We start from the raw sequence: 20,024 nt of genomic DNA on the forward strand, positions 1-20,024 counted from the left end.
CCTATGCGCTCTATGATTCGGTTGCTAATGTCTAGTTCGGTATGGAGGACGACGAGAGCGACGGCGACGATGCAGCCACGTCGCAGCCAAACTCTGCGCGAAAAGGCAGTCTATCTAAAGCAGCAATGCGCCGGTCCTCAAGCATAACGCAAGCGACACTGCCAGCAGTAGATGGCCGTCCAGCAGACCAGGCGAGACGGTCACCAGAGAGACGGCCGTCAGATCACAATCCTAGCGCGATAGCTACAATCAGTGCGCCAGTTGGGTTTGGCTCGCCCATGATGCCGAGTCCCCAGAGTACGCCCCATCGCAGTCCAAGCAGTAGATCGCGTGGTTCAACACCAGAGCTCGAGCGTGCAGGTCGAAAGAGGCCAAGGTCACCTTTGGCCAGTCATCATCAAAGGGAGTCACGAGATCAACGTGCGCAAAACGAGAGCGATGGGCATGGTCCAAAATATGTCAAGCAGGATGCGGGCTCATCACGACACTTGCTCTCGGATGTGCGTGACTCGCCGAGACAAGAAAGCAGCGATACCACCAATCTCAGTCCAATGTCATCAACACCACCCCTTGGCTCATCACAGATTGTGTTGCCGTCGATGCAGCATTATCCCAACCCACTACCGCAGTATCATACGCAACGTTCAGGCATTGTGAGCAGTCTGCAAAGCAACAATAGTGGGCATAGTCCACGCTTGCCTGTCCCACAACTCAAGAGCGAAACAGACTTGCCAGCCCCCATCAAACAACCGGCACAACCGTCGAATGACGTGCAACGACCGGTTCCAATGCGCGGGGGGCCGATGGGTCCGCCCCTGATCATCCCGAACCAACATCACGGCTCGAGTGGCGGTGATGCACGTGAAGGTGCACGACTGAGTGCGACGCATTTAACGCAAGCACCTCCGTTGTTGCTACATCCCGCTGGTTCGGGTTCAGCAGGCGGTCCACTGTCACGAGCATTGCATCCAGGGGATAATTTAACACCTATTGAAAGTCCTGGTGGTTTTGCTAGTACACTGTTCGGCAGTGGTGGTGGCAACTTGAATGGAATTGGCAGTCAAGTGACCGTCCCACGTATTGCAACAGATGTCGGTACCTTGTTTTACAATTGGGACAAGAATGAACCTGGCTTGTCGCCTGCAACGAGCTTTGCCCTCAATCAAATGGCACCACCTGCAGAGAATCTTTTTAGGGCGGCTGAGCAGCGTAGTGCCAACAACGTAACGCCCACCAACAATACAAGTGCGAACACAGCAGAGGGTGCGCCGGCGAGTGCAGACGCAAATGGCGAGAGACCGCCTATCAGTGCTGGTGTGTTGGAGAACTTTAGTCCAACCACCAGGACTTGGTTGCGGCAACATGCCTTTCCTGACCCTGGCAAGTAAGAGCATCAATGAGCCTGCAGTGATATAAACCTTCGACGCGTTCTGTTAGGCAATTTCGTCAACGTAAATATGAGATCAATACAAATACAAACTTACTTCTTCTTATCAGCAGAAGCTGTTGCTGCTTTACCCTCTGTGGCCTTCTTGTCCTGGTCGTCCTTACTGGTGACCTTGTTCGTCCCGCCAGCCTGGTTTTTGGCTGCCTCAACGCCATCGACTGCATCCTCATCCTTTGCGTTGGCTTTCTTAACATCCTTCTCCTCCGATTCGCCCTTCAGTCGCTTTGCATCCTTCTTCTCTGCTTTTTGCTCAGCCTTGACTTTCTCAGTCAAGTCTTCCTGACTATCTCCCTGACGCTTGCTCTGCTTCTTGCGAGAAGCGGCTGCAGCATTCTCATCCTGAATGTATTGCTTTTGCTGCTCCTCCCTCAAATTCTCGAGTCTGCTTGAGTGAGCAGTTGCCTGAGCTGGGTCACCAAGCCAACCCGAGACGATCAGTGTGAGCAGGATACTGGAGCAGACAATAAAAGTCAGCAGGAAACGGTACTGAATATACCAGGCCGGTGCAAAGCCACGTCGAGCTGCAGCCGAATCAGCAAACCATAATCCTGTGAAGCCGAGAAAGTGCGTAACGAGGGCATAGTCTACAGGCAGCATGATGGAGGTCCATGCCACGAGGGAGGGCACGGCTGCGTACAGGAGACGTCGGTAGCCCGTGTGACCACCATAACCGGCAAATTCAAACCCCCAATGAATAGCTCCAATAAAGGAAATCAAGCAAGCGCCATAACCTACTTGGATGTGCTGTAGGTGTGGCAAGAGGTACTCGGCCTGTTCAGCAGTGAAAAAGACAAACTTCTCGGAAAAGGCACCCGTAAAGTCTTGACTCCACTTGGCAGCCGTCCAAGAGAGATACAGCGACCCAATCGCCGTGCCTAGGTATGGCAATGTGCCTGCCAATCCCACCTGCAAGGTCGGAATGGGAATACCATCGATGGCTTGCCCGACCTGCTTGATCTCTCGAATCAACTGCGAGGTGGCCGGTCCCTCGGGAGGCACAATGGGTGAACGCTGCTCTGCATGCGTTCCTGTAGTGATGGGTGTGGTAGTTGACGTGCTGGTGACCTTCTTCTCATCACGATTGAAGCCCTTGAATATATCCGAGGATGCAAGACGCTGCTGGAGGCTGATCGCCGGGGCTACTTTCCTGAGAAGTAGACTTTGAGGCCTGATGGTTCGTGCGTGAAGGGCCCGTGCCCTGAGGAGGGAGTGCATGGCAGGCCTGTACATCTAGCCTAGTAGTAGGAGTTACAGTATATGCAGAGTGGATGTGAATGGGCCTCGACGTCATTTGTCGCTGAGTGTGGAGCCAAGAGAACGACAGACAGCCTGCAACAACACCACAAGTAGCGATACAGACATACATAGACTGCAGGGATAAGAGAGACGCGCTCGCATGTTGGAAGGACTCGTCTCTTCCCTCCTGAACCGCTTCCTGGGCGCGTACATTGAAAACTTTGACCCAAAACAGCTCAATGTCGGCATCTGGTCAGGCGACGTCAAGCTGCGCAACCTGAAACTCAAGCGCGAGGTAGGCGCATTCACTGGACCAAGTAGATCACTGACTCTAGGCGCTCGACAAGTTCAGGCTCCCGGTTGATGCCTGCGAAGGCTATGTTGGCGACCTGACACTCTCCATTCCCTGGTCAAATCTGGCCAGGAAGCCAGTCAGGGTCGTCATGGAAAACATCTTCCTACTAGCAACGCCAAAGATCAATCAAGAGTACGACGAAGCAGATGATCAGCGGCGCGCTCAAGCAGTCAAGCAGGAAAAGCTCGATAGCGCGGAAATTCTCAATCGGCGGCAACTCGAGTTGACCTCTGAAGACTCCAAGAAGAATCAGTCGTTCGCAGAGTCATTGACTACAAAGATTATCGATAATCTGCAAATCACCATTCGCAATATTCACATTCGTTACGAAGATTCTCTCAGTTCACCAGGGAACCCATTCTCGGTGGGTTTGACCCTTGCCGAGTTCAGCGCATTGTCAACGGACAGCGATTGGCAGCCGGCTTTTGTGCAAGGCAGCGACAAGTTGACATACAAGCTTGCCAAGCTCAGTTCCCTGGCTGTCTATTGGAATACGGACGCCGAGTCTATCGCGGGCAAGGATACAATCGATATGATTCGAACCTTTGATCAGCTCATTTCAAAGCAAGATGACATTGCAGACCATCAATACGTCCTGCGACCAGTCAACGGTACCGGAAAAATCACTATGAACAAGCTCAAAACATATGATCTACCAGGTGTCGATATCGGCTTGCTATTTGACGAGATTGCACTTGCTGTAGATCAGGACCAGTATCGCGATGCGCTCATGATGGTAGACACCTTTCACTTCTTTCTGCGGCACCAAGAATATCGCAAGTACCGCCCGAAAGCCTCCATCAAGGACGATCCGAGAGCGTGGCTCAAGTTTGGCTTTGATGCTGTGCATCGCGGCATTCACGAGAGGCGCAAGGTTTGGACGTGGGACCATATGCGTGAGCGTCGAAATCAACGCAAGCGGTACATTGAGCTCTATAAGCTCAAGCAGACTGAAAAGATCACAGTGGATGATTCGTCAGAGCTCAAGAAGCTCGAGGAAGACCTTGCCTATGAAGACATTCGATTCTACCGCTCACTCGCTAAGAATGAACTCAAGAAAGAAAATGCCCTCAAGCCAAAGCATGTCGAGCAACAAGCGCAAGGCTGGCTCTCATGGGCCTGGTCTGGCGCGGCTGGTCGTTCGCAAGAATCACATGAAGAAGAAACTGTGATGACGGATGAGCAGCGCAAGGAACTCTACGAAGCCATTGAGTGGGACGAAAAGCAAGCTCTAGCAGATGGGCTTGAGGCGCCAGAGGATTCAGTCAAGATGCAAATCACTGCACGTCTCAAGACTGGCTCATTTGCACTGAGAAAAGCCAAAAGCTCTGGCAGCGACGACGTGATTAGACTGCTCTTTGATACGTTTGGCGCTCAGGTCAAGCAACGGCCCAAGTCCTTCTATGCCAACTTGGCACTTGCTTCACTGAGGCTCATTGATGGCACAACACCAGGCTCCCTCTACACTGACATGGCAAAACTCAAAGACGGCGACTTCAGCCAGGTGGATGTTATTGAGCCGTCAAAGGAGGCTGAGAGTGCCCTGGACATCAAAGACCCGCTCTTCTATGCCAGCTTTGAAAGTCAACCCCTGTCTCGCATTGCCGATACTGAAGTGGTTGCCCGCCTCAAGGCTATGGAAATCATCTACAATCCAATCTGTATCGAAACGCTTTTGCGCTTCATTAAACCGCCGAAATCGCAAATCGAGTCCATCAATGCACTCATGGCTGCCGCGAGTGAAGCCGCAAAGGATTATCGCGAACAAGGCAGGGCATCTTTGGAGTTTGCGCTCTCTGAACACAAGACAGTCGCTGCACACCTCGACCTACAGGCTCCTCTTATCATTGTACCTGAGAGTGTGACACGCAAGAATGCTCCCTGTATCGTCCTTGATGCTGGTAAAATTCACATCGAGAGCGATTTGGTCAAGCATGATAAGATCAAAGAAATTCAATCCAAAGACAAGGAGAAGCTCGACGAGCTGGAAATGAAGGAACTTCAATCACTATGTTACGACAAATTCATGCTTCGTCTTGAAGATACACAAATTTTGATTGGCCCAGATATTGACCAAGCACTCGTTGCGTTGCGCTCAGAGAGCGATCGTCGCTTCCATGTCGTTGACCGCATCAACATGAACTTTTTGCTGGAAATCAGCATTTTACCCAAAGCGGCCTCTCTCACTCTTACCAAATTTCGCATCTCTGGACATTTGCCAAGCCTCAATGCACGCGTTTCTGATGAGAAATACAAGACCATGATGCGCATCATTGATGTTGCAGTGCCAAAGGACGATACTGAGACTGCGTTGGAGACACGAGCGGCAGAGAAAGGTCAAAAGACTGCTGAAAGGCGCAGATCAACGGCATTCAAGTCAGCCTTCAGCCGTGTGCCAGATCTGGTTGTATTCCCTGAAAAGCAAGAGCATGATGACGACGACGACAAGTTCCTTCCCGCTCCTGAAGGTCCGTTGGGCGAACAAGACATACTCTATCAGCAGAAAACGTTTGAGCTCAAATTTACTGTTGGCGAGCTCAAAGGATCGCTGTACAAGGCAAGTCCAAGAGAAGGAGAGGAAGATGAGCCATTGGTAGACGTTGTCCTTCAGCAATTTGCTCTGAACTTCTTCTTGCGACAGTATGACATGCAGGCCGATGTTGTTTTGCGCTCGCTAGTTGTCGAAGATCGCATGAATGTCGAATCACCTCGAGAGTTTCAAAAACTCGTCACATCAGAGCAAATTGGCGAAGATGATCAGGAGCAGAAAGATCTCGTGCACGTCAAATACACCCAAGTCAAGCCAGCCTCGCCAGACTTTCAAAGCACGTATGGAGGCATTGAGAAGCACGTTGATGTAGCACTTTCAACCATCAATGTCATTGTCACGCAAAAGAGTATCCTTACTCTGTTCGACTTTGTCCTCACTACATTCACAAGCCCAGATGCCCCAGCCGAAGCTGAAGCCGCTGATGGCGACATCGCTGTTGAAGCGGTTCAGCCTCCCGAGCAAATCAGCAAGATGCGTGTCAAAGTCGAGTTAACGAGTATCGTGCTCGTCTTGAACCAAGATGGCATTCGACTTGCAACCATCAAGATGAGTAAGGGAGATGTCGGTGTTTTCATGAATGGAGGCAGCATGCGTGTTGGAGCAAAGATTGGCAACTTTTCCGTTAGAGATGATGTCAATCAAGGTGCTGGTGGCCTATCCAATTTTCGACAAATCATCAGTATCGAAGGTGATGAACTCGCAGACTTTCGTTATGAGACATTCGACCCCTTGGTTTTGGCAACGTATCCTGGGTATGACAGCTCCGCTTACCTTCGCCTCAATTCGATCAAGATCAATTTCTTGGAGGAACCATTGCGCAAGATTCTCAACTTCGGTGCCAAGTTTGCGCGCATGAAGGCACTCTTTGATGATGCGCGGAATGCCGCCCTCTCTCAAGTTCAGCAGGTTCAACAAAGAGCTGGCAAGATGCACTTTGATCTCCTTGTTCGGACGCCAATCGTTGTCTTTCCTCGTTTGGTAGAGGCGACGGCTGAACGCGATGTCGTTGTGGCGAATCTAGGTGAACTGTTTGCCAATAACCAATTCGGTCCGTTGGACGACAGAGAAGAGTCGCCCAGCGTCAACAAGATACAAGCTGGTATTCGCAATATTGCCTTGTCTTCCAAACTACACTATGCAAAAGGCGAAGTTGAGGAATTGCAGATGATTGACGATGCGGATGCCATGTTTGACATTATGCTCGTAGAGCACGAGCAAAATTCTGACCGACCTCAGACACAAGTGACTGGGCATGTGTCAGACATCAGTCTGAAGCTGACACGCTCGCAGTACAAGTTTTTGATGGACTTGACTCGCACCGTTCCTGGTGTATTCGTCGGTGACGGTGCTGACGAAGAGGAGCGCGAATTGAGTCAGAATCTGTCAGGCACACGTTCAGGGCCTTCCACTTCTGGAGTGACGACGCCGGTTGGTCAGGAAACCGTAGTTGATCTTGAACCCGAACTTGGTACGCCGCAGCAAGCCGGCAATGCAGTCGATGTTTCCAATGCTTTGGATGCTGTGCTCACAGTCGGCACCCTCAGTCTGGAAATCTTCGAAAATGACGAGCACCATGCATGTGGAGATCTGGAGAAAGCTTCGTTGTCCAAGTTTTTGCTCTCTACCACCAAAGCCAAGTTTGCAACACGCTCGGATGGGTCGTCGCAAGGAGAAGTCAATGTCAAGGCGCTGACTGTGTCCGACACCCGCCATGACAAGCCTAGCAAATTCCGTGAGGTCATTCCAGCAGTTCAACATGATGGTCATCAATTCAACGCAAGCGTAACAATATCTGGCGGACTCGAACGTGCGCTCATGGCAATGCTCACCATCGATACACCGCGTATCATCTTTTCCCTCGAACACATTTTTGCATTGCAACACTGGGCCATGTCGGCCTTTGAGCAGACAGCGTTTGTCGACCCAGCAGAGCAATCCTTGGCAAGCACAAACGAGGAGCCAGAAGCAACAATGATCATGCCTGACATCAGCGAAGACGGCCAGGACTTGCAGGAAATGCAATCCCAGACCAAGCCGAAGCCGAAGCGAGTTCCAGCTCAGCCTGCTCAGGGAAGCATGAGCATAGCTTATCGCGTCAACGTTGTGGATCCATCCATCATCCTTGTGGCAAATCCCACTTCGTCGAATTCTGAGGCCATTGTACTGAGTGCAAAGCAAGTCTTGCTCACGCAACAGTCTGTTATGATGCTAGCTGTCGACGGCGTCTCGATGTACCTCTGTCGTATGGACAAGCCAGATACCTTGAAGCTTCGCTTACTGGACAACTTTGCCATCAATCTCTCGCTGGATTCTCGAACAAACACAGCACAGCAGACGATTAAGCTCATCGAGATTGATATCGAGCCGCTCGTATTACGAGTCTCGCTTCGTGATATTTTGATCGCTCTACAAATTGCGCAAAAGGCCTCCCAATTGTCTGCTGCTTCCCCGCCGCCACAAAGTGAAGACAAGTTGAAGACTCGCCGGGGCAGCATGTCGGGTAGTACACGGCGACGATCGAGTGTCGCTGTCTCCCATGGTGATAACCGCAGTACTGTGCCCAACCAGACGCTTGCCACTCGCATCAAGGACAAGAAGACCACACTGAGCCGTATTTCCGACCAGCCAGGCATTATTTCCACCATCATCAACCGAGAAGAGCTCAAAGCGACATTCCAAGGCTTACGACTTGTCTTGATTGGTGATCTCCACGAGCTCCCCATACTCGATATGAGCATCGGCAAGTTTTTGGTCAATATTCGGGACTGGTCTTCTGACGTTTGTTTTTCCTGCCCAATACGCTGCTAACAACAGATGACACTCGATACCAACATTGAGGCATACGCGAATGTGTACAACTTTTCCAATTCGCACTGGGAACCGTTGATTGAACCCTGGCAAATGGGCGTTCATGTATATTGCCATCACCTGCATCAAAGCTAACATTAGATTGGGCGGTCTCTTTCCAATAATCGGACCGATATCAACGTCTATTCACGGAAACGCATCGAGATGACATTGACATCTAGCACGATTGCGCTCGCCTCGAAGGCCCTTCAGTACTTCAACGAGAACGAAGATGTCCTGTCCAAGCCACGCGGCGTGGATGCATCTTACCGGATCATCAATATGACTGGCTATCCTTTGAGTATATGGTCTGAGGGCGTAGAAGGAGAGGAACCCGGCGCCTCCAAGATTGCCGACGGCGAAGAAATTCCATGGAGCTTTTCTGATTGGCATTTCCAGAGAGAGTCGCTGTCCGTGGACGCTGTTCACTCACATCTTGGCATCAAGATCGAAGACTCCGAATGGCAAGCTCTCGCAGATGTTCCAGTTAATCGCGAGGGTGAGAAGCTGTATTCCCTCAAGAGTGCTTCAGGCGCTCAAAGCAGTCCCCAGCATCGTATGGTGGTCGAGGTCAAGCTCCGAGCCGACTACGTCAAGGTTGTCACTTTACGGTCAGCTCTCTTGTTTGAGAATCGAACTCAGATACCCATTGAAGTGGTTGGGATTGACCAGGCTGGCAACAAGCAGACCAAAATCTACAAAGTCGCCCCCGGTGAGGATTGTGCCGCACCTATCAGAGCTGCGTTCGATTGTGGCATCAAGATTCGTCCAGACCCTGGCTTCCGCTATCAATGGTCACATCAAACTCTGTACTGGAAAGAGCTGTCGCAAAAGCCAGGCAGAACACTCAACTGCAAGCCGCTCGACGAGCAAGACTCGACGCCCTTTAACTTTCAAGTATTTTCAAGAATCACATCAGGCAACCTGAGTGGCAAGTATCCCTATCAGCGGATACGCATCAGTCCGCCTGTGGAGATCAGTAACTTGTTGCCATATGACTTCAATTTCAAGATCTACGATGATACGGTAAAGAAGGACTGGTCCAATTTCTTACGCAAAGGTCTACGCAGCCCCGTTCATACTGTTGATCTTGCACATGTACTTCTGCTGGCTATCCAAGTGCAAGACTCTCAGCCTGCTTACGAACCGTCGCAGTACTCTGTCATTCACACAAATAATCCCGATGACTTCAGGAGAGAAGAGAGACTGGCACTCCTTGATGGTCATGGCATGAAGACCAAACTTGGACTCCATTTCACAGAGGTGCCTGATTCGGGCGGTGCATTTGTTGTATCTGTCTTTGCGCCGTACCTCATCCTGAACAAGACTGGGCTCGATATTCAGATTCGTTCAGCCAATTCAATGTTTCTCCAGAAGAGCCGAAATGGAACAGGCGTCATGCCTTCGAGCAAAGACAAGGCTGCTCTCCCATACTTGCACTCTTATGCGAACGATGACCGAAAAAACCGTGCCGTTTTACGGGTAGGCGATTCTTCTTGGTCGTCTCCCCAGAGTTTCGAAGCTATTGGCTCGGTCTCGGAGGTGACCATCACTGCACCAAATGACAAGGAGGTTCATCTCGGTATCAAGGTGGATGAAGGCGAAGGCAAATACAAACTAACCAAGGTGGTGACATTGACGCCGCGCTTTGTCTTGAAGTCTAATCTTACGCATGACTTGATGATTAGAGAGCCTGCATCCTCTGATATTCTCTACCTGAAGGCCGGAGAACTGCTACCAGTCCACTTTATGAGGCAAGTAGTTGCACGGCAACTTTCCGTTTGCCTGCCGGGTGCAGACAATGATTGGTCCAACCCATTCAACATTCAAGATGTCGGTCGCAACTATGTCAAGGTCCAAAGACGTGGTGAGCACCAGAAGCTACTCAAAATTGAGATTCTCCTCGAAGGCGCAACGCTCTTCTTACACATCAATCAAGAAGACAAGAATTGGCCATTCATCATTCGCAACGAGAGTAGCTGCGATTTCATCTACTACCAAGGCAACCCCTACATTGAGGATGGAGAAGAAACTGGCAAACGAGTGCCATACAAGCCACAGCGTTACAAGGTCCCGGCGCGCAGTATCATGCCGTATGCTTGGGACTATCCTGCTGCCAAGAGTCCCGTCTTGATTCTTTCGCCAACAAGAGATGATGCACGCGTCCGTCACCTGCGTCTCAGCGAAATTGGTGCCCTGGAACCCTTCAAGGTCCCCGCTGATCCAAAGCGCCAGACCAATGGAGGCATCGTTGATTTGAATGTTGTTGCTGAGGGTCCGACGCGCAAGTTGATCATCAAGAATCGCGATCCAAAGACTAGTCTGTACCGCCAGCGCACGCTACCGTTGCACCGAGAGCGCGACAAGCTCATTCGAACAGACAGCTCTAGCTCAATCAAGGACGAGTTTGAAGCTGTCGTTGACAGCAAAGCAGCTGAAGTCACGTTGAAGGCAAGTTTGCGCTTCGAAGGTATTGGTCTGTCTCTTATCAACAGTCGACACAAGGAGCTTGCTTACTTGACGACCAGAGGAATCGAGGTGAACTACTCAGATTCAGCTTGCGAGACGACATACGATGTGCTTTGCAAATGGATCCAGATTGACAATCAGCTCTATGGCGGCATCTATCCAATTCTGCTGTACCCAACCGTCATTCCAAAGACCGGGCGGGAAATTGACCTGAGGCCTGCATTCCATCAGAAGATTATACTTGCCAAGGATACCTCGCACGGAGTCATATTTGTCAAGTATGCTTCAATTTTGATGCAAGAGTTTACCCTGGAGGTCGACGAAGACTTCCTCTTTGCCGTGCTCGACTTTTCCAAAGTACCTGGTGCAAGTTGGGCAGAGGCACAAGAAGGTCAATTATGTGATGCGCGACTGACACTGCCAGAGCCCAATCGGGAGGCAGAGTCCAATGACATTTACTTTGAAGTCTTGCATTTGCATCCCTTCTCGCTCAATCTGTCTTTTGTGCGAACAGAGCGCGTCAACGTCGAGGATAAAACCTCGTCACAGAATCCTCTCATGTTCTTCTTCAACATATTGACCATGGCAGTCGGCAACATCAACGAGGCGCCGGTCCGTCTCAATGCGTTACTCATGGAAAATGTACTCACATCGTATCCCATGCTCTCTCAAGCAATTCAGTCGCACTACGGAGAAGAGTTCTTCTTCCAGGTGCACAAAATTCTAGGGTCTGCCGACTTTTTGGGTAATCCTGTTGGCCTTTTCAACAACATCACGAGTGGATTTGCGGATATCTTCTATGAGCCTTACCAAGGTTTCATTCTAAGCGACCGTCGTGGCGAAATCCCAATTGGCATAGCCAAAGGCACAGCGTCGTTCGTGAAGAAGACTGTGTTTGGTATTTCCGATTCCTTCTCAAAGGTGACTGGCAGTGTTTCGAAAGGCTTGTCTGTTGCAACGATGGACAAGCAATTCCAAGAGAGGCGCCGAATGACGCGAGCGCGGAATCGACCAAAGCATGCTCTTTATGGCGTGCAATCTGGCGGAATGGCCCTGCTCTCCAGCTTTGGCAGTGGTGTGGAAGGACTTGCTCGACAGCCCTTTGAAGGTGCAGAGAAGGAGGGTGCAGCTGGATTCTTCAAAGGTGTCGGCAAAGGTGTTTTGGGCCTCGTCACCAAGCCTGTCATTGGCGTATTTGACTTGGCCAGCAATGTCAGCGAGGGCATCCGCAACACGACAACAGTATTTGACTCTGAGGGCATTGACAAGGTGCGACTACCCAGGCATGTTGGCAAGGATGGTGTGGTTCGGCCATACAATGAGAATGAAGCACTTGGCCTGTTCTGGCTGCATCAGCTCAACAATGGCAAGTTCCAAAAGGAAAACTACCTTGCTCATTACAACTTGACTGACGGCACCATGCTGCTCATCACATATGAGACCATCATGCTGTGTAAGCTCAAGGGCTTCGACGTCGAGTGGGACATCAGCTTCTCAGACCTCAAGACGATCCTCATGGAGAAGGAAGGGTTGAAGCTGATCCTGAAGGGCAACCAGCGTGGTCCCCTGATTCCCATCCAGGAGGAATCTGGCCGCAAGTTTGTCTATTCCAAGATCAAGGTTGCTGTGCAGGCATATAACAGCCAGTAGTCATATGTAGTGCGTACAGTCATCGTGTAGATGTACACCTGGTGTATACGTGACTGTGCTCTGTCTGTCGCATCCTCCGACGACATCAACAAAAAAGAAGCCGACGCACGAGCAAACAGAGCGACGTGGCAGGGTATCCATGGTCAGGAGGCAGGCGAGGAGCAGCGCAGGGGTTTTATAAACGTTGCAGCTGGAAAACATGCCGAGCCACAACACTGGCAGTGCATATACATTCCCAAACATGGACCCACGACAATCTGACAAAATGTTGATTGACCAGTACGGCCCGCCTATGGCACCGCCTGCTCTTGTTTTGCTAGAGTCAAACGCAAAGGATGCTGCCACATCAACAACGCGCTTCTCGTCCAAGGATAGCGCGACACCAGACTCGCCGGCATTCCGCAATTCTCTGCTGCTGGATGCCAGTGACGAGCTTGGCCTGCAGTTCCTAGTCTCTGCTGCAGCTTTTGATTCTGCCGAATACACTGTGCTGAGTCTAGAGGAGGTTGAGCGACTCAAGCGCGAACACATCCTCCTCAAGTCCCGCATCGAGTCTTCTACACGCAAGTTGGCCCTTGAGTCAAAAGTGAGAGATGCAAGCCAGAACTTGGTCAAGCTGCATCAAACGCGCAACAAGCGGCTTTCAAAGCAAGCTGAGGAGCAATTGCATGTGGCTTCAAGGAAAGTAGACGAGCTTGCGACGGAGCTATGGCGGTTGCAACGACGTGAAGCCACGACGCGACAGCAGTTGATGGAACATACGGCGGGTGTGCTTTCGAGGAGTGTTCGTCAAGCAGAGCAGCTTCGACAGCTAGCAACATATCAAGACTTTGACGAGGCGCATCTCTATCTCGATGCGAGCGTGAGCTTCCAATCTGGCCACGACGGAAGCCATGAGAGTACTGCCATGGAGGACAGCGCCCACAAGGAAGTCAACCTCGCTCGAGAGAGAAGCTGGGTCAGGGAGGAGAGTACACCCAAGCCGGATCTTGTTACAACAGAAGTGGTCATGCGTGCTGAAGCAAGGTTGAGAGATACGCACAAGCAACTCCGCAGTTTCCTGGACCACAAGGCTTCGCAACAGGACGAAGATGATGAGGAAGCTGACGAAGCTTCCAGTGGTCAGCGTCTCGAGCAGCAAGTTGCCAAGCTGGACGAGTCGCTTTTGACATTCCAGGAGCAACACTTACAGCAAAAAGAAGAACGGCTTCTGCTTGAGGAACAACAGGAGAAGTTGCTCAAGGCGCTCTGGGATGCACTTAAGGGTGATCCGCTTGTTGAAGTGACGCAGGACGTGCTTGTTGCCAAGGTTCAGGAATTGCAAGCTGCACTCCAGACGTTGACCGAGGAGCGTGCTCAGTTGACGGCCAACAAGGACGAAGCTGACGAGCAACACGCCGCTGCTATGAAAGATCTGCAGGCTCTGTACGAAAAGGAACTCGATGAGGTACAGGACAAGCTGGATGATATTCATGAGCAACATGATCTCAAGGTGCGCGAGGTCCAATCACTCTCGAGTAAAGTACGAGACCATGAAGGCACCATTGAGAAGCACAGCAACGATCTGACGCACGCTCATTCACAGCTAGATGAGCTTGTTCAGCGTGAAGCGACCCTCAAAAATGCAGCCTTGACGGACCGCTCTTTGGCCAAGCAACATGAAGAAACACTGGCGCAAATGCTGCAGACAACGTCGACGACACGCAGTGCAGATGCTGATGCGCTGCAGAAGCAGCGACAAAGAGCTGATGAACTCGAGAAGCAAGTCAATAAGCATCAGTCAGAGGTACGCATCCACCGCGATAGGCTCGAGATGAAGGATCAAGAAGTATTGCAGTTACAGGCCCGCGTGGAAGAGCTGAAGAAGGAGCATGAAGGCAATCTGCTTGATGTCTCAAAGAAGCATGAGGCGTCTTTGATTGAGCTGTCTGATCTGACACAGGACCGCAACGCCATTGTTGCAAAGTTGCAAGGCAAGGACAGAGAGCTTGCAGCAGCGCAACAAGCATTATCGGAAGCACAGACCAAAATCGACCAACTCGAAACGCAAGTCAAAGCATTTGAAGAGCAAGAGACGATGCTCAAAGAGTTGGAGAAGGATGTTCTTGAATTGACCAAGGCCAACGCTGTGCTCAAAGCAGAACTGGAGGCACTGCAGGGTTCTCAAGCGGAGCGCGATGTGGCTCAAGCTCAAGCTTCGCGCGATGCGCTCGTCATGACACTCGAGGCAGAAAAGGCATCCATGCAGGAGCAGATTGTCGAGCTCACGACCCGGCATGCGTCTCTCATGGACGACTTGGGCCATGCTCAGCGAATGGTGGAAACGACGCGTACCGCCCAGCGCGAGACTCAGCGCGGAGATGACAAACAGAAAGCATTTGAGGCACGGTGCGAGCTCTTGCAGACTGAATTGGATGCGATGCTGATGGAGTATGAGGCTATGACGCGATCAGCTTTGTTTTATGAATCTCAACGGACCAAGTCGGAGAATAAGTCAGATGCGTTGATGGAGAAGGTGGTGACGCTCGAGGCACAGGTGGCCGACTTTCAGGTGCAGACACTCGGCCTCGTGGGTGGCAAGGATGCTGGCCCTGTTGAGCCGCCTACAACAGCCCAGCTGCGCAAGGAGTTCCGGAAGCTGGTCCAGAACTTGCGCGGCGAGCATGCCAGGCGTGAGCAGCAGGACTACCTGGAGATCAAGCGGCTTGAGAAGTTGCTGCTGGATTCGCAGGGGCACCAGCCTATGGGTTCTCCGAGTGTGCCGCAGACGCCTTCGCTGCTCACCTGATGACTGCACTAGACTACCTATGTAATTGTAGCTTGTACACTGAACTTGTCCTCTGTCGCGACATTTTCGTCTCCTCGCCGCCAGAAATCTCGAAAACGCGCAGACAGCAGGCGACCAAGAGGCGACGCCATGGCCGCACGCATTGCACAGGACTAGCTTCACACAGAGCAGCCTGCATACCGCCAAGGACCTCCCGGGCATTAATCTCGCCACCCCTGAGCGGCGCCATCTCCGACCAACAAGCATTGCCCTTTGCGCCAATTGCGGCAACAAACACGCCATTTGCTCGTCGCCCGTCTACAGCTCTACAGCGCGTAGGGCCTCTTTGCGCCAGTGTATTGACGACTAGCATAAGAGCCTTCTCTATTGCGCTTCAGTCCTCTGGCAATTCGTTAAGCTAGGCAACAACCAACGCTGCCTCAATACCCCTCTGCGCACGCGAGACAAACGTCCACCAACGCGATCCGCGCAGTCTCTAACCCCTTTTCTCTTGTAGCGTGCGACCCTAAGGCGTGCCTGGATACCGGTTGACAGCGGTGCTCGCGTGTAGGGAACCGAATGGAGGGCCGCTTCAGAAATGCTTCCACTACTTCTGTCGCATCTGCGTCGGGACGATCATACAGCAACGCCAGCATCTTCCCGCCCCTGCTTCAACGATCTATGACTTCCGATAGCTTCTCTCAAGGCAACAGCGATCAGCCTCCTGGACAGGCTCCAGCAGCCGCTGTAGGTGGATCCATGTTCAACAAACCAGCCTCTGTTTCGCTCTATCAGACCTGCCGATTTCTATCGGAGCGTCTCAAGCGCGTCCCAGAGTTTGAGGAGCGCTTCATGCCATCGCCTGCTAGTCCAGCAAGCGCAACAAACAATAATGGGTCGGTGCAGTCGCCCATCATGGACCCCGTCAGCGAACTGTGGAAGTGCTTCCGTTTGGGCGCTAGTCTTTGCCACTTGTACAATGCTACTTTGCCAGAGGTGGAACTTGCCGTTAGGCAGAACCCAACAGAGGATAACCTCAAGGCCTGTAAAGCAGAAGTCTTTCATTTCATCATTGCCTGTCGCGACCACCTCTCCTTTGGCGACGACGACATTTTCACCATTTCCGAACTCTTCTCTGAAAATACAAATGGCTTTGTCAAGGTGACCAGGACCGTGTCGCTTGTTTTGGATTTGCTAGAGTCCCGCAAGCTGCTGGTTGAGCGCGACTCTGTGATTGAAGACAAGCAAGAGGCTCCCAAGGATAATCGTGCCAAGGTGGTCCAAGAGCTTTTGCAGACAGAGCGCAAATACGTCCAATCACTAGAAATTCTACAAGTATGTTTCATTTACACGCAATTCATGGCTAACCACAGAATTACGTACGAGAGCTTGTTATTGGCGAAGTCATCTCAAAGGATCGCGTCCACAAAATCTTCGGCAATCTCAACTTCCTGGTTGACTTCCAGCGCCGCTTTTTGATCGGTATCGAGTCCACCTGCGCACTACCGGCAGACCAGCAGCGAATTGGTAGTGTCTTTGCAAATTTGGAAGAAGCATTCGAGGTTTATACACCTTTTTGTGCCAACTACAGCAATGCCGCAGAACTCGTCTTGGAAGAGACTCCCAACCTACAACGCCTTTCGCATCTTGTTGAGCCTACGTATGAGTTGCCCTCGTTGCTCATCAAGCCTGTGCAGCGAATCTGCAAGTATCCACTCTTGCTACGTGAGCTTCTCAAAGCCACGGGTAGCGACTCGCCACTCTATGAGGAGCTACTGGCAGGCGAGGCTGCCATCAAGCGCGTCACCGATAGTGTCAATGAAGCGCAGCGACGGCAGGAGAATGATGCCGTGCGTATGGATCTTGAGCAAAGAGTCGAAGACTGGAAGGGTCATTCTCTCAACACCTTTGGCCAACTTTTACTGCAAGACTTGTTTATCGTCCTCAAGGGTGATGTCGAGCGTGAATACCGCGTCTACTTATTTGATCGCATTCTACTTTGTTGCAAGGACAATGGCCAAAGCAAAAAAAGTAGTAAGAGCATGAGCATCAGCCGGAAGCCGCCGAAAAGAGGCTCACTCCAGCTCAAAGGCCGCATTTTCATCAACAATGTGACTGATGTTGTTCCTTCTTCCAAAGGCGGCGCGCATACGCTGCAGATTTTCTGGAACGGTGACATGGAGCAAGAATATTTTACGATTCGCTGCAAGCACGAGGAGCAATTGAAGCAGTGGCATCATCAAATAGCGAAGCTGCTTGCCGAAGCTAGACGGCTGGCCGTGGAGCGTATGGCGCAACAACAAGCCAACCATCGAGGAGTCAGCAATACGCAGTTTGCTTCGCTTGAGCAAGTCAAGCTAGACGATATTAGACGTGGCTACGAGTCTGACGAGTCTGAGCAGACGGAGGAGACGTACGAGGACCGCGACTCGCTCGGTGGTGTTCCCATGAGTCGAGAAGTGTCTGGCAACAGCGTTCTCTCACGCAGCGTATCTGGCGCTCCCTTGACTGGTCTCAGGACAGCAAGCAATGGGCCTAGCCATTTCTCACCGGCGGAATCTGCTGAGAGCATGTATCGCAATCGAGCGAGCGGAAACAATCGCAGTCATTCATCGCTACACGACTCTGAGAGATCGGCACCCATGAACAGGACCACCTCAAGCGATAGCTACCGGCCATTGTACAACAGCAACTCGAGGCAAAACTCGGGCACTTCGTTCGTCAGCGGCCAACCAGCCAATCAGTCTACCGTGCATGCTCGGATGCGCTCGTTGAGCAGCCCACATCAGTCCTACAGGCCAGCCGCTGCGCCTCAAATGCCACCTCCAATGCCTCTTGCACCAACACACTCGGCTGTCTACCTCGGCTCGCGACAGCCATCTTACGGCAGTGAAGCTTCTGTACTGCAGGACAACGCTCATAAGCGTGGTTCTCGGCAGTCCTACAAAGTCAAGGTACACTACCTAGATGATGCCTTCCTGATTGCTCTTCCTGCGGATGCGGCAAGTTATGATTCGCTCGTTGAGCGCGTTGTTCGCAAAGTACGCTTATGTTCGTCGAAGGCCAGTGAGTTGACAACGCTTCGCGTACGCTATCGAGATGAGGATGGCGATTTGATTCGGATAGAGGGAGATGAAGACGTTGCTATGGCTCTAGAGAGCATTGGCAGTCAGGCGGAAGAAGTGCTTGAGCTATTTGCGACGGCTGTAGGTTACTGATGGCGCAGAGTGTGCAATACCCGCATGCTGGCTTGAAATGAGCGTGTGCTGTTAGCCCGAAATACGCAAATATATGAGACATGTCTAGCCCATCTCTGCAACGCACGGCTGACTCGTCCTTTCTGAGCGTTGACCATGAAGATATCGTTCACAGGTCCGTGTCTTGCAGTGCTTTGAGGTGTCTGCTCCGGATGCATCTCGGCGTCTTTGTCGCCTGCCATGTGCAATTGCATTTGGGGCGTTGCAAGCCTAGGCTCGCACTTCACAAAGCTCTTCAATGCTCACTCTAGGGACAGTCCAGCGTATGCCTATGGTCTGATTGTTTTGCTGCGACTTCAGACCTGCAGAGCCGTTTAGTGCCAATGCTCGGCTCTGATGACACTAGAATTAGTTTCACGTCCTATACCGCTGGAGTCTAACAGGCTTTCATGTCATTACGACAGCATTAGAACTACGACAGACTACAACGATCGATCTCGGCCATATGCATAATCAAAATATCACAAATATGGCAGTGGCGGAGTATCGAGCCCAAAGACAAGGCTGATTGATCGCCATAGATCCATTCTACCATCGATAAACCTGTTTCCTCGATCTTTGTGTTTTACACCAGTGCGAACAATGGGGAGTTCCAGCCCAGGAACAGAATAATTCTCGGGCCTCAAGTATTCGTCACACGCGACGTGCTGCTGAACGTAAGAGTAGGACTCACTTTGCCAATACCCGATAGCTAGCTGAGCTGCTGTTCTTGGCAGGGTGCAAGCGTTGAAGTCCATGATGGAGCCCTCACTCCAAGGCCTGGGATTAGACAACGGTGTATACATCCGATTCCCCATGAGTGTAAAGTTACACATGCACCTATCTGGCGGTCTTTTCTCGTCGATGTAGTCAGGTAGCATTCCAGGCTGCTTGACATGCGATCGGTCCCATACTCGTTTCGGGTAAAGCTTGGCAAATCTCTCCTGTTGTAGAGCATTGATGGTGCGCCAAGGCTGGTCACCCTCGGTAATGACTTTCTCTGTCATGTGGCCTTGCAAGTTGTAGTACATCATGAACCAAGGTGCTTCGGGATTGCTCACGAAGCATTCTGGATCGAGATGATCGACTGCATCACGATGTTCGGTGACAGCTTTCAAGCACCAGTACGAACAGCCTCTGTTGTCCCACGCATTGATTATGTTCGCAAAGGTGAAAGCTGGCACAATACATTGCATACGTGCAATCGCTCCGATCTCTCTCTGAGCTTTAAAGATGCGAAGATTTTCCGTATAGGTTCTGTTGACCAGCCGGCGAAGAGCCTGTATCTCGAGGGTAAGCTCATTCAAGCTTTGAGCAGTCTTTTCAACTGCAGACTCAGCGACAGCTGGCGATTGCAATAGATACAGAAGCAAACATGCTAGGAGCGTCAGAGGTCTCATCGAGCCGATGTTTGTATCTTTTCAAGTAAGCTGACAATTGACGACGTGTCAGGATTCATTGTGAGC

General features: G+C 51.4%; 5 protein-coding genes across 5 annotated transcripts; 3 read left to right on the forward strand and 2 right to left on the reverse strand.

Annotated features, from left to right (window-relative positions):
* Positions 1-1,434: 1,434 nt before the first annotated feature.
* BCR37DRAFT_382759 (uncharacterized protein) lies at positions 1,435-2,774 on the reverse strand. Its single transcript, XM_040869949.1, has one exon. It carries the CDS (start codon positions 2,675-2,677, stop codon positions 1,481-1,483), a length of 1,197 nt encoding a protein of 398 aa, XP_040722920.1. The 5' UTR covers positions 2,678-2,774; the 3' UTR covers positions 1,435-1,480.
* Positions 2,775-12,599, forward strand: BCR37DRAFT_382760 (vacuolar protein sorting-associated protein vps13). The gene is made up of 4 exons (XM_040869950.1): positions 2,775-2,978; positions 3,019-8,367; positions 8,404-8,502; positions 8,539-12,599. Exons 1-4 carry the CDS (start codon positions 2,844-2,846, stop codon positions 12,553-12,555), a joined length of 9,600 nt encoding a protein of 3,199 aa, XP_040722921.1. The 5' UTR covers positions 2,775-2,843; the 3' UTR covers positions 12,556-12,599.
* Positions 12,600-12,654: 55 nt separating this feature from the next.
* Positions 12,655-15,404, forward strand: BCR37DRAFT_382763 (Up-regulated during septation-domain-containing protein). The gene has a single exon (XM_040869951.1). It carries the CDS (start codon positions 12,755-12,757, stop codon positions 15,341-15,343), a length of 2,589 nt encoding a protein of 862 aa, XP_040722922.1. The 5' UTR covers positions 12,655-12,754; the 3' UTR covers positions 15,344-15,404.
* A 599-nt stretch (positions 15,405-16,003) lies between these two features.
* BCR37DRAFT_394938 (uncharacterized protein) lies at positions 16,004-18,540 on the forward strand (the record flags this gene model as incomplete). The annotated part of the gene is made up of 2 exons (XM_040871543.1): positions 16,004-16,657; positions 16,696-18,540. 2 exons carry the CDS (start codon positions 16,004-16,006, stop codon positions 18,538-18,540), a joined length of 2,499 nt encoding a protein of 832 aa, XP_040722923.1.
* A 500-nt stretch (positions 18,541-19,040) lies between these two features.
* Positions 19,041-19,958, reverse strand: BCR37DRAFT_389130 (uncharacterized protein; the record flags this gene model as incomplete). Its single annotated transcript, XM_040870696.1, has 1 exon — positions 19,041-19,958. The coding sequence occupies one exon, from the start codon at positions 19,956-19,958 to the stop codon at positions 19,041-19,043; it is 918 nt and encodes a 305-aa protein (XP_040722924.1).
* Positions 19,959-20,024: the final 66 nt, after the last annotated feature.

The sequence above is a fragment of the Protomyces lactucae-debilis genome, assembly GCF_002105105.1.
Source record: "Protomyces lactucae-debilis strain 12-1054 chromosome Unknown BCR37scaffold_20, whole genome shotgun sequence".
In the NCBI taxonomy this organism is placed as follows: Eukaryota; Fungi; Ascomycota; class Taphrinomycetes; order Taphrinales; family Protomycetaceae; genus Protomyces; species Protomyces lactucae-debilis.

Excerpts from the sequence above, each read along its gene's own strand:
- BCR37DRAFT_382759 (XM_040869949.1), bottom strand. The coding sequence starts at position 2,677 with ATGTACAGGCCTGCCATGCACTCCCTCCTCAGGGCACGGGCCCTTCAC.
- BCR37DRAFT_382760 (XM_040869950.1), top strand. The coding sequence starts at position 2,844 with ATGTTGGAAGGACTCGTCTCTTCCCTCCTGAACCGCTTCCTGGGCGCG. Across the intron at positions 2,979-3,018 it reads ACCTGAAACTCAAGCGCGAG|GCGCTCGACAAGTTCAGGCT; the intron begins GTAGGCGCATTC and ends CACTGACTCTAG. Across the intron at positions 8,368-8,403 it reads TTCGGGACTGGTCTTCTGAC|ATGACACTCGATACCAACAT; the intron begins GTTTGTTTTTCC and ends TGCTAACAACAG.
- BCR37DRAFT_382763 (XM_040869951.1), top strand. The coding sequence starts at position 12,755 with ATGCCGAGCCACAACACTGGCAGTGCATATACATTCCCAAACATGGAC.